Source organism: Schistocerca americana, chromosome 9 (assembly GCF_021461395.2).
Source record: "Schistocerca americana isolate TAMUIC-IGC-003095 chromosome 9, iqSchAmer2.1, whole genome shotgun sequence".
Taxonomy (NCBI): Eukaryota; Metazoa; Arthropoda; class Insecta; order Orthoptera; family Acrididae; genus Schistocerca; species Schistocerca americana.
The window spans coordinates 40035982-40049287 of NC_060127.1; the positions used below are offsets into that span (position 1 = coordinate 40035982).

Genomic DNA, 13306 nt, shown 5'->3' on the forward strand with positions numbered 1-13306 from the left:
GCTTAGCCACAGCCTAAGGGGTGTTTCCAGAATGAGAATTTCACTCTGCAGCGGAGTGTGCGCTGATATGAAACTTCCTGGCAGATTAAAACTATGTGCCAGACCGAGACTCGAACTCGGAACCTTTGTCTTTCGCGGGCAAGTGCTCTACCGTCGGAGCTACGCAAGTACGACTCACGCCCCGTCCTCACAGCTTTACTTCCGCCAGTACCTCGTCTCCTGCTTCCCAAACTCCACAGAAGCTCTCCTGCGAGCCTTGCAGAACTTGCACTCCTGAAAGAAAGGATATTGCGCAGACATGGCTTAGCCACAGCCTAAGGGATGTTTCCAGAATGAGAATTTCACTCTGCAGCGGAGAGTGCGCTGATATGAAACTTCCTGGCAGATTAAAACTATGTGCCAGACCGAGGCTCGAACTCGGAACCTTTGTCTTTCGCGGGCAAGTGCTCTACCGTCGGAGCTACGCAACTACGACTGACGGCCCGTCCTGACAGCTTTACTTCCGCCAGTACCTCGTCTCCTGCTTCCCAAACTTCACAGAAGCTCTCCTGCGAACCTTGCAGAACTTGCACTCCTGAAAGAAAGGATAGTGCGCAGACGTGGCTTAGTCACAGCCTAAGGGATGTTTCCAGAGTGAGATTTTCACTCTGCAGCCGAGTCTGCGCTGATATTAAACTTCCTGGCAGATTAAAACTGTGTGCGGGACCGAGACACGAACTCGGGACCTTTGCCTTCTGCGGCACACAGTTTTAGTCTGCCAGGAAGTTTCATATCAGCGCACACTCCGCTGCAGAGTGAAAATCTCATTCTGGAAACTAGGCTGTGGCTAAGCCATGTCTCCGCAATATCCTTTCTTCCAGGAGTGCTAGTTCTGCAAGTTTCGCAGAAGAGCTTCTGTGAAGTTTGGGATGTAGGAGATGAGGTACTGGTAGAATTGAAGCTGTGAGGACGGGTCGTGAGTTGTGCTTGGGTAGTTCAGTTGGTAGAGCACTTGCCCGCGAATGGCAAAGGTCCCGAGTTCGAGTCCCGGTCCGGCACACAGTTTTAATCTGCCAGGAAGTTTCAAGCCTAGTATGTTATACAATATGAAGTACCCTCTACGACGCTCTTCTGGCTTCTGCAGTACGGTTGTAGGCGTAAGTGCTACTCTGTGCTGAAGAGGTTGGCTCCATCGAACCAGTCAGTATGTTGATGAGCTGCAGAGCAGAGATTGTCGTACCGTGGGTATCCGGCGGCCCAGGGTGAGGTTGAAGGTGTAGTTGCTGGTCTGGCCCCCGGTGACCGGGCAGCTGGTGAAGTGGCAGGCGTCCGTATCCATGCCCTCGAACTTGGCGTTCATCAGCGGGCCCTTCCAGGAAGCCACGCTCACCAGCTCGTCCGCGCTCTCGTCTGCAACACAAAACACCACGCGTAAATGCTCGCCCACTTGTCACTGGAACTTACGGGGAATGGTCACACTTGTGTCCAAACTCGTAATTAACGCCAGTTACAGGAAAGCAGTGGTTGGGAAGGGATTGAGACAGGGTTGTAGCCTATCCCCGATGTTATTCAATCAGTATATTGAGCAAGCAATAAAGAAAACAAAAGAAAAGTTCGGAGTACGTATTAAAATCCATGGAGAAGAAATAAAAACTTTGAGGTTCGCCGATGACATTGTAATTCTGTCAGAGACAGCAAAGGACTTGGAAGAGCAGTTGAGCGGAATGGACAGTGTCTTGAAAGGAGGGTATAAGATAAACATCAACAAAAGCAAAACGAGGATAATGGAATGTAGTCGAATTAAGTCGGGTGATGCTGAGGGAATTAGATTAGGAAATGAGACACTTAAAGTAGTAAAGGAGTTTTGCTATTTGGGGAGCAAAATAACTGATGATGGTCGAAGTAGAGAGGATATAAAATGTAGACTGGCAATGGCAAGGAAAGCCTTTCTGAAGAAGAGAAATTTATTAACATCTAGTATAGATTTAAATGTCAGGAAGTCGTTTCTGAAAGTATTTGTATGGAGTGTAGCCATGTATGGAAGTGAAACGTGGACAATACATAGTTTAGACAAGAAGAGAATAGAAGCTTTCGAAATGTGGTGCAACAGAAGAATGCTGAAGATTAGATGGGTAGATACGTAACTAATGAGGAGGTATTGAATAGAATTGGGGAGAAGTGGAGCTTGTGGCACAACTGGACTAGAAGAAGGGATCGGTTGGTAGGATGTGTTCTGAGACATCAAGGGATCACCAATTTAGTATTGGAGCGCAGCGTGGAGAGTAAAAATCGTAGAGGGAGACCAAGAGATGAATACAGTAAGCAGATTCAGAAGGATGTAGGCTGCAGTAGGTACTGGGAGATGAAGAAACTTGCACGGGATAGAGTAGCATGGAGAGCTGCATCAAACCAGTCTCAGGACTGAAGATCACAACAACAACAATACAGGATGACAATTATTGAGCTATATGAAAAAAGACGAAATTAGTCACAAACTATGGCACGCACACCCTTTATTCAACATATAAACGTCACTACAGATATTCGGATTTAGGTTATGAGATGTTCGATATGCCCGCCATCATCGGTGATAATGTGGCGGAGACGAATGGTGACATTCCGCCTGACCCGCTGAAGCGTCGGGACATCGATGCCGTCGATGACCTCCTGAATGGCTGTTTTCAGCTCAGCAATGGTTTTGAGGTTAATGCTGTACACCTTGTCTTTAATATAGCCCCACAAAAAGGAGTCGCATGTGTTCACATCTGGATTATATGGCGGCCAATCGAAGCCCATGCCAGAGGCCTCTGGTTACCCCAGAGCCAGAATGCGCTCCCTAAAGTCCTCCTCCATGACTTCAAACAATCTCCTGCTTGGACGGGGTTGAGCTCCGTCTTGCATGAACCACATCTTGTGGAAATCAGGGAAATAATGGGGATGAAATCATCTTCCAAAACCTTCCATACTGTTCGGCAGTCACCATGCCATCAAGGAATATCGCACCGTTATTCCGTGTGTACACTGCGCACCACACCCACTGACGGTGAAGAGACTTCTCGATCGTGAAATGGGGATTTTCGCTCCCAAAAATGCACCAGGTATGCTTATTGATGAACCCATCCAAATGAAAGTGGGCTTCGTCGCTAAACCAAACCATACTAATTCCCATCACGCCCCGCGACCAATCGTGCAGTTTGAAAGCCCTAACGCAAACCGTCAAGAAGTTGTGAGGATTTTATTTCATATTGTTCAGTAACTGTCACCCCGTAAAATCCACATGCAAAATATTGGCTGCCGACGTGAACTTGAAATTACTGAATAAACAGTTGATTATGACTTTTTCGCACTATTTCTGCGATTGAAACTGGTTTGAACCTACTTAGCAACAGTTTATCGTAGGTCGCTGGAGCAACGAAGGGTACCTAGCGGTGGGAAAAAAGCGCAAGTCACTCCCATTTTAAAAAACGGCCGTAAGACAGCTGCACACAATTACAGGCCTGTATCGTCAATGTCAATCTGTAGAACTGTGGAACATGTTTACACTCAAGAATTATGACGTTTTTGGAGAATGAAACTCTCCTCTATAATAACCAACACGGACTGGGTAAACTGGAACCTCGCGAAACTCAGATCGCTCTGTTCCTCCATGAGATCCACAGCGCAGTGGACAACGGCGCTAAGGTTGATGCCGAGTTCCTTGACTTCAGGAAGGCATTTGACGCCGACCCACGCTGCCGTTTTGAGAAAAAACTGCGAGGTTATCGAGTATCGGAGTAGATTTCCGACTGGAATCTTTGTAGGTTTCGAGAAGGCATACGACTGACCATACAGCTAAAACACAAATAAATCCTAAGAAATCTTGTTCTTCCAAGATAGTGGAAACACATCACTGTCATCTTAACCAGCACAAAATCTAACGACATAATAGGAGAAGAATTTTCTGAACTGTTCTTCACGACTGCACGCTGAATACAGAGAGACTGTTTGTTCAATTGGACGTTGGGATGTATGTATGGGGTGGTTCAGCTGCCCCTACCGGTGTCGTTTCATGCAACCCGCACTACGTCTGTACCAGGTACGGTATCCAGTTAGGCGACAGTCTCAATTCCTGTCGTGCGCACATAATCACATCGAAACCTTTTCACATTAATCACCTGAGTAGAAATGACAGCTCCACCAATGCACTGCCATTTTATGCCCTGTGTACGCAATGCTACCGACATCAGCATATGTTCAGACAGCTGTTCCATGACTTTTGTCAGCCCATTGTAAAACCATTTGACAAGCCATAACGTGAATGAACAGTATGCCTATCAATAAGAGAGACTGTGCGTTGTTAGCGAAAGTGTTTTAGGTGAATGGTAACAATTAAAGTGCTAAACTGTCCATACTATGGTCAACAGTACGGAAAGATATGTACGAGGGGTGAGTCAAACCTTACATTTGTAATAACAAATCGAAATTTCGCGCCGTTATCCTGTAAGTTGGTAAGTGTGCTACAAACAGCGTGCAGAATGGCCTGTAGGTGGCAGCATAGTGCAGATCCACACATACCGTTGCAGTATCAGTATAAAGATGGCCGCCCCATTTGCGACTTGCACCAGGGAAGAACAGCGTTCTGTTACTCGGTTTTTGCGTAGTGAAGGTGAGAAACCTATTGAATTTCATCGACGAATGAAGGTTGAGTGCGGTGACGCATATTTGTCACAGCAGCAAGTCTACGAATGGAGTAGGAAGTTCGCAAATGGTGTGACTTCAGTGGAAGATGCTCCTCCTCCGGGTCAGGCACAACGAGTTGTGACTCCACAGAACATTGCAGCAGTTGAAGCCATAGTGAAGGAAAACCGCCGAGTGACACTGAATGACATTGTAGCATGTTTACAGATTAGTCATGGGTCAGCACCCCACATTGTGCGTGATGTGCTCCAGTTTCACAAAGTGTCTGCAAAATGGGTGCCACGGCAGCTGACTCTTGAAATGAGAGAACGACGTGTTGATGCTTGTGAAGAACTTGTTCGACGCTTTGAACGAGAAGGTGTGACTTCCTTGTAAGAATCGTTACTGGGGACGAAACCTGGGTTCACTTCAACCAACCGGAAACGAAGAGAGCGAGCAAGGAATGGCGCCATTCTTCATCACCAAAACAAAAGAAGTTTCTCGAACAGAACCATCAGCAGGGAAGCTTATGCTGACTCTCTTCTGGGACGAAAAAGGCGTCATTTTGGAGCATTACATGCCTAGAGGGACCACTGTCACCAGTGCATTATACACAGATCTCCTAAGAAATCATCTGCGGCCTGCAATCAAATCAAAGCGGCGTGGATTGCTGTCAGCAGGTGTCCTTTTGCAACATGACAATGCAAGACCCCACACTGCCCGTACAACAGTTGCAACAACCACAGACCTGCATTCTGAGTGTCTTCCTCATCCACCATACTCACCAGATCTCGCCCCAAGTGATTCCTATATGTTTGGACAACTCAAAGACGCAATGGGAGGACACAAGTTCCGTTCTGATGAAGAGGTACGCCACGCGGTGCATGAGTGGTTGCGCGGACTACCAAAAGAATTTTTTTCTAAAGGAATTTATGCACTTTGTAAGCGGTGCAGGACTTGCATTGAGCGTGGGGGAGATTATATTGAAAAATGATACAGCTTTGTACCACTTCTGCACAGTGAATAATATTTTAAAAATATTTAAGGTTTTCATTTGACTCACCCTCGTATTTACAACATATATAAATGATTTAGTAGAAAAAGTCGGATGCTCTCTACGGCTGTTCGCAGATGATGCGGTTGTTTTTCTACAACAAAATAGCAACGCCAGAATTGATGAACGGTGCAGGCTCTGGCTGTTGACCCTGAATGTAAATAAATATAATACATTGGAATACAAAGGAAAAGAAAGCCACTACTGTTCAACTACAGTATTATTGTCAAACTGCTGGAAACAGTATTTACCGTAAAATATCTAGGAGTAACTATCCTTAAGTGGAATGACATAAATAATGGGAAAGTATGAATCTTAAGGAAATGTAACTGATCCGCTAAGGGAGTGGATCATGAAGTCCTTGTTCGACCGTTTCATGACTACTGTTCATCTGTCTGGGATCCCTACCAGGCAGAACGCATGGAAGAGATAGAGAAGATCCTAAGAAGAGCGACGCGTTTGGTCACGGGATCACTCAGCCGGCACGAAAGAGTTACCGACATGGTCAACAAACTGCATTGGCAGGCGTTGCGAGAAGGGCGCTGTGCATAAAATAGAGGTTCAGTATTGAAATTTCGAGAGAGCACTTTTGAGGAAGAGTCGGACAACATATTATTTCCTCCCACATACATCTCGCGTAAAGGCCATGAGGAGAAAATTAGAAAATATAGAGGCTTACCGACAATCATTCTTCCCACGCGCTGTTCGCGAGTAGAAGAGGGTAGCGGGGATTAGTTAGTGGTAGCATAAGTACCCTCCGCCACACACCACTAGGTGGTTTTTGGAGTATGAGGTACATGTAAGTATAGCTTTACCAAAAATTTCGATAAGAGAAAAATTCGCTAACATTAGACCACGCATAAACCCACCCACTCCGCAATAAATGAGATGAGCAGTCAACGTAATTAAAGGGGAAGATCTGTCTTGGACTGTGCATACAAGATTTTCTCCGGAATTTTATATTATAGGATTAAATAATGACTGGAGCAAAAAGTAGATGAATGCAGGGAGGCTTCAGTCCCTAGAGGAGCGTGCACAGAATAAATCAGTACCTACGCTACTGGCCATTAAAATTGCTATACCAAGAAGAAATGCAGATGATAAAAGGGTATTCATTGGACAAATATATTATATTAGAACTGACATGTGATTACATTTTCACGCAATTTGAGTGCATAGATCCTGAAAAATCAGTAGCCAAAACAACCACCTCTGGCCGTAATAACGGCCTGATACGCCTGGGCATTGAGTCAAACAGTGTGGACAGGTACAGCTGCCCATGTAGCTTCAACACGATACCACAGTTCATCAAGAGTAGTGACTGGCGTATTGTGACGAGCCAGTTGCTCGGCCACCATTGACCAGACGTTTTCAATTGGTGAGAGATCTGGAGAATGTGCTGGCCAGGGCAGCAGTCGAACATTTTCTGTATCCAGAAAGGCCCGTACAGGACCTGCAACATGCGGTCGCGCATTATCCTGCTGAAATGTAGGGTTTCACAGGGATCGAATGAATGGTAGAGCCACGGGTCGTAACACATCTGAAATGTGACGTCCACTGTTCAAAGTGCAGTCAACGCGAACAAGAGGTGACCAAGACGTGAAACCAATGGCACCCCATACCATCACGCCAGGTGATACGCCAGTATGACGATGACGAATACACGCTTCCAATGTGCGTTCACCGCGATGTCGCCAAACTTGGATGCGACCATCATGATGCTATAAACAGAACCTGGATTCATCCTAAAAAATGACGTTTTGCCATTCGTGCACCCAGGTTCGTCGTTGAGTACACTATTGCAGGTGCTCCTGTCTGTGATGCAGCGTCAAGGGTAACCGCAGCCATGGTCTCCTAGCTGATGGTCCATGCTGCTGCTAACGTCGTCGAACTGTCAATGTGACGTGATCAACGCACCTTACACGTCACGTGGACTTCTGAGCTGTGAGCCTTTTTCTGCATGTGTCAACACCTTGATGTTTGGACTGTCGCCGAGCCAGAAGGTGAAAGCGCAGGGCGCCACACTTATTCATCGTCACAGAGTACAGTTGTAGTCACCTTTGAGTTTAATTTAAAATGTCGCAATGGGAGACTATTACCGGGTTTTGTAAAACTTATCCTTCAACTCTTTTGCGCATTGTAATTCGATCCGATAATGCGGAGCGGAGCAGTCCACAGGGTGAACAATGAAACTTGAACACCGTGTAATTTACTGGTGCAAAGTGTAATACACTGAAGAGCCAAAGAAACTGGTACACCTGCCTAATATCGTATAGGGTACCCGCGAGCACGCAGGAGTGCCGCAACACGACGTGGCATAGTCTCGACTAATGTCTGAAGTAGTGGTGGAGGGAACTGACACCATGAGTCATGCAGGGCTGTCCATAAATCCGTAAGAGTACGAGAGGGTGGAGATCTCTTCTGAACAGCACGTTGCAAGGCATCCCAGATAGAGTCAATAATGTTCATGTCTGGAGAGTCTGGTGGTCAGCGGAAGTGTTTAAACTCAGAAGAGTGTTCCTGGAGGTACTCTGTAGCAATTCTGGACGAGTGAGGTGTTGCATTGTCCTGCTGGAATTGGGCAAGTCAGTCGGAATGAACACTGGACATGAGTGGATGCAGGCGATCAGGCAGGATGCTTACGTACATATCACCTGCCAGAGTCGTATGTAAATGTATCAGGGTTCCCATATCACTCCTACTGCACACGCCCCACACTATTACAGAGCCTCCACCAGCTTGAACAGTCCCCTGCTGGCATGCAGGGTCCATGGATTCACGAGGCCGTCTCCACACCTGTACGTCATTCCGCTCGATACAATTTGAAACGAGACTCGTTCGATCAGGCGACATGTTTCCAGACATCAACAGTCAAATGTCGGTGTTGATGGGCCCAAGGGAGGCGTAAAGCTTTGTGTCGTGCAGTCATCAAGGGTACACGAGTGCCTTCGACTCCAAACGCCCATATCGATGATGTTTCGTTGAATTGTTCGCAGGCTAACACTTGTTGATGGCCCAGCATTGAAATCTGCAGCAATCTGCGGAAGGGTTGCCCTTTTGTCACGTTAACAATTCTTTCCCGTTCTTGCAGGATCTTTTTCTGGCCCATGCGATGTAGGAGTTCTGATGTTTTACAGGATTCCTGATACGATACACTCGTGAAATGGTCGTACAGGAAAAATCCCTACTTCATCGCTGACTCAGAGGTGCTGTATCCCTCACTCGTGCACTGGCTATAACACCACGTTCAAACTCACTCAAATATTGATAGCCTGCCAGTAATAACCGATCTAACAACTGCGCCAGACACTTGTCTTATATAGGCGTTGCTGTCTGTTTACATATCTCTGTATCTGATTACCTATACCTATACCAGTTTCTTTGCCGTTTCAGTGTAAAAGAAGTCTGTAAACCATTAGCGGGACTGAGCTAGGTGGCGCAATGGTTAGCACACTGGACTCGCACTTGGGAGGACGACGATTCAAACCCGCGTCCAGCCATCGTGATTTAGGTTTTACGTGATTTCCCTAAATCACTTCAGGCAAATGCTGGGATAGTTCCTTTGAAAGGGCACAACCTACTTCCTTCCTCATCCTTCCCTAATCCGATGAAACCGATGACGTCGCTATTAGCTCCATCCCCCCCCCCCCCCCCCAAATCAACCCAACAACCAACCAGCCAAACATTAGCGGGGTTCCTTTTACTAGCGAGACAGTAAAACATAGTAGTAACATGCAGTAAATTCCCACTAGTTCAGTGATAAGCCAATGCAGGATACAATGTGGCTGAGTGGTAGAGAAAGGGTCAATGAGTGGTAGTTTGCACTGACCTGGAGTGTAGGTGAAGGAGATGCCGGCGCTGCGGCCCTTGGCCAGCCTGCAGGGTTTGTTCTGGGCCGCCTCCCTGCACGGGTTCACCGTTACCTGGTGGATGCTGCAGTTGCGCGACGTGCCCACGTCATCCAGCCCTGAAACACAACACACGCTTACATTCAGCCCAGCAGACAACTCGAATCGAGTGCGCATAGTGTTCATCGTCTTCAGCACTCGTCATTGGCGACGAGCCTGAGTTTGTGATGTAACTGGTAATAGAGGGTGACAATTAATGAATTACATGAAAAAAACCTACATAAGTTATAAACTACGGCATGCACACACTTTATTCAACACATAAACGTCAGTACAGATATTCGGATTTAGGCTATGACATGTTCGATATGGCTGCCATCATTGGTGATAATGTGGCGCAGGCGAATAACGAAATTCTGCATGACCCACTACAGTGTCAGAACATCGATGCTGTCCATGACCTCCTGAATCGCTGTTTCAGCTTAGCAATGTTTATGGGGTTATTGTTGTACACCTTGTCTTTAATATAGCCCCACAAAAAGGAGTCGCGTGTGTTTAGATCCGGAGAATATGGTGGCCAGTCGAGGCCTATGCCAGTGGCCTCTCGGTACCCCAGAGCCAGAATGTGGTCCCCAAAGTGCTTCTCCAGGACATCAAACACACTCCTGCTTCGATGGGTCGAGCTCCGTCTTGCATGGACTACATCTGTAACGTCCCCTTAGAATAATTATCAATGACTATGCTGGTGAACTTCTACGTTATGTGATTTTCAAACAGCTGAGCAAAACTCAACGTACTCAAACAGTTTTCTCTTTACTTATTCTGATCAACACTAAACTGACACACAATATTTTTAGCGCAACGCAATCTGACTTTCAATAATCCCTACACGAGAATGGCCCTGACTAACAATAACCTAGACCTTTCATGAATCACTTACCTGAAAAAAAATCTTCGTTACTCAAAGTACTGCAATACAGCGAGCGCCAATACTGCCAGCTAAATAAAAGATTCTAACTACTGAAGGCACTAACTACTGGTAGGCATAGTTAGCAAATGAAAGAGTTTGATGGAGAACAAACAATGTATTTACCTTAATAGTGTTCAAAAGTCATTTTTTATCAGTTCATGACATCCAGCCTTACAAATTTCCTTTTTCTGACGGACACACGTCCAGATCGTCCGCTCTCAAAACTGCCATCTCTCTCCCCACATCCACCACTGCTGGCGGCTCACCTCCAATTGCGCAACGCTACGTGCTGTTCACCTCCAAATGCCCAACACTACACAAGCGAATATTCCAACAATGCCAACCAGTCACAGACTGCACACAGCGCAGCCAGTGATTTTCACACAGAGCGCCACGTGACGTTACCAATATAAAAACCTAAACAGCCTACTTACACATTTGTCAAAATTAGCGTCACTTCGGATAATGAGGATAACATCATCTTCCAAAACCTTCACGTACCGTTCGGTAGTCACAGTGCCATCGAGGAATACCACATCGGTTATTCCGTGAGTGGAGGCTGTACACCTCACAGTCAGCCGTTGAGGCTGAAGAGACTTATCGCGAAATACGGATTCTCAGTCCCCCAAAGGCGCCAGTCTTGCTTATTGACGCTCCCATCCAAATGAAAGTGGGTTTCGTCGCTAAACCAAACCATACTAATTCCCATCGTGCCCCGCGACCAACCTTGCAGTTTGAACGTCCTAACGCAAACCGTTAAGAAGTTATGACGATGTTATTTCGCATAGCTCAATAATTGTCACCCTGTAACTACCGGAGCTCCGCAAGCGACTGCAAGACCATGTCACACAACTTACCACTACATTGCTATCCATTAAGACTGCAACATCAGAATGTATACCAAATTACAAATGTATCTAGGGGGATGATTCAAGAAGAAAAAAACTGATTTTGTTTATTACAAAGAGTCAAAGACAGGAACACATTACACATCTCACTGGATGGAGAAAGGTTCAAAGTTTTAACGTTCGTGCAGAACTGTAGTGCGTTTAAAATTAGGCCGGCCGGGTTGGCCGTGCGGTTCTAGGCGCTACAGTCTGGAACCGCGTGACCGTTACGGTGGCAGGTTCGAATCCTGCCTCGGGCATGGATGTGTGTGATATCCTTAGGTTAATTAGGTTTCAGTAGTTCTAAGTTCTAGGGGACTGATGACCTCAGAAGTTAAGTCCCATAGTGCTCAGAGCCATTGAACCATTTTTTTTTTTTAAATTAGTTGCGGCTTTTGACGTTTGGTTGGCCGGAGGGGGACGTGGTGCCGTTGCCAAGCAACACCAACGGCGAGCCGGCTTTCTCTACCACGCCGCAAGCGCTTCAGCTGGTACAGCGCCCCTGTTGTACCATGAATAAACAGTATCACGTGGTCTCACGCATTAGATGCATCAACGTTCGTCAGCTCTCGTATAGTAATATTTTCTAGAGTTGAATTGTATTGTAGTCGTCAGGTATTGTTAACAACTGTTTTGTGTTGGCGTCGGATTAATAACAACAGTGCAGCACATCTGAATACGGGATTTGCAATAGAAGTGTGGTCCAAGAACACGTTCACCGCCTGGGAAGAACGTCCTGTTGCAAAACGTTCCTCGGAATTCGTCAGTACTAAAGAACAAAACGCCATACACTCTTTTGTAATGCATAAAGCTCCAACAACAATGCAGTGGAGGAAAGCGGATATTTTGCTCCAGGTACAAAAAAAATGTTCCATGAGATAAAGTTGAAGCTGTATAAGACGAAGTTAATGGAACTTGTAGGGCCGTACAAGCCTTAAATTCACGCTATCAGGTCGACTAACTGGCTAACGGTAAAGAAAATAGTTAAATCAGGCTTCCTCCGAAAAAAGAAGCCGCTGTAAATGTTGCACGACAGGGCTGATCTTGAGTTGTCAGCCATACCAAGAAAGTACTTAAGGAGACGTTAGTTCATGAAGAACTGTCGCGAGTTTTGAGAAATACGTAGCTTCTCTTGTTGCCATGTTAAAACCTGCTTTTTTTTGTCAAAACACAAAAGAGTTTAGAAATATTCATCTCACTAATATTCTAATTCACTTGAAATTGCGACAGAATCCTGGAATAGTGTAATATTAAACTAACAACTGAGCGCAAGTCAGGTCAATAGTTTATGAACAGTTCATTGTCAGTATAAAAACAAACTCGTAATTTCTTTACTTGTATTGTTACAAAACCCACAGAAGTTCTCGTCTCATCAGCTATCGATGGCCCTGAATAATTACATTCTATCGATGGCCCTCAATTACTACATTATTTCACTGAAAAAACCTGTAGTCGCTTGAATATCGCGGTAGACATGGAAGTTTTGCATATTAATCATATGACAAAACACTCTTGTCTCTGCGCGCTGTCATTTACCAAAATCGTGTTTCGATATCTCAAACCATCTATGACATACGAGGAATTTATGAATATTTCATTCTAGTATTCACTGACACACGAGCTCATGACGGAGCGCCGTACATAAATTCCATTTTCTCGAGATTGGAAACAGCGACATTCTTCCAAGTTAAAAGAATAGTTCAATATGTTATCTACGTTTAATACGCAGCAACACGTAACCTAACACGCACCAAACACATTCATAACGATACCTACTTTTCTTCGCAAACTATGAATTTCTTGCAGCAGTTTACATACTGTCGAAATATCGCAATAACTATGGACATTAACGAAATGATAGGAGGTTCAGCATGAAGCTGGCTAATTAAACTATAATATGTGCGGGAATGAA

General features: G+C 45.6%; 1 protein-coding gene across 1 annotated transcript in view; it reads right to left on the reverse strand.

Annotated features, from left to right (window-relative positions):
* LOC124551020 (MD-2-related lipid-recognition protein-like) overlaps positions 1 to 13306 on the reverse strand; it is a 79646-nt gene that overhangs the window by 18659 nt on the left and 47681 nt on the right. The window contains exons 2-3 of the mRNA XM_047125869.1: positions 9519 to 9656; positions 1220 to 1389 (exon numbers count right to left, since the gene is read on the reverse strand). Of these exons, the coding sequence (XP_046981825.1) occupies positions 1220 to 1389; positions 9519 to 9656 (308 nt within the window). The remainder of the gene's footprint in view (positions 1 to 1219; positions 1390 to 9518; positions 9657 to 13306) is intronic.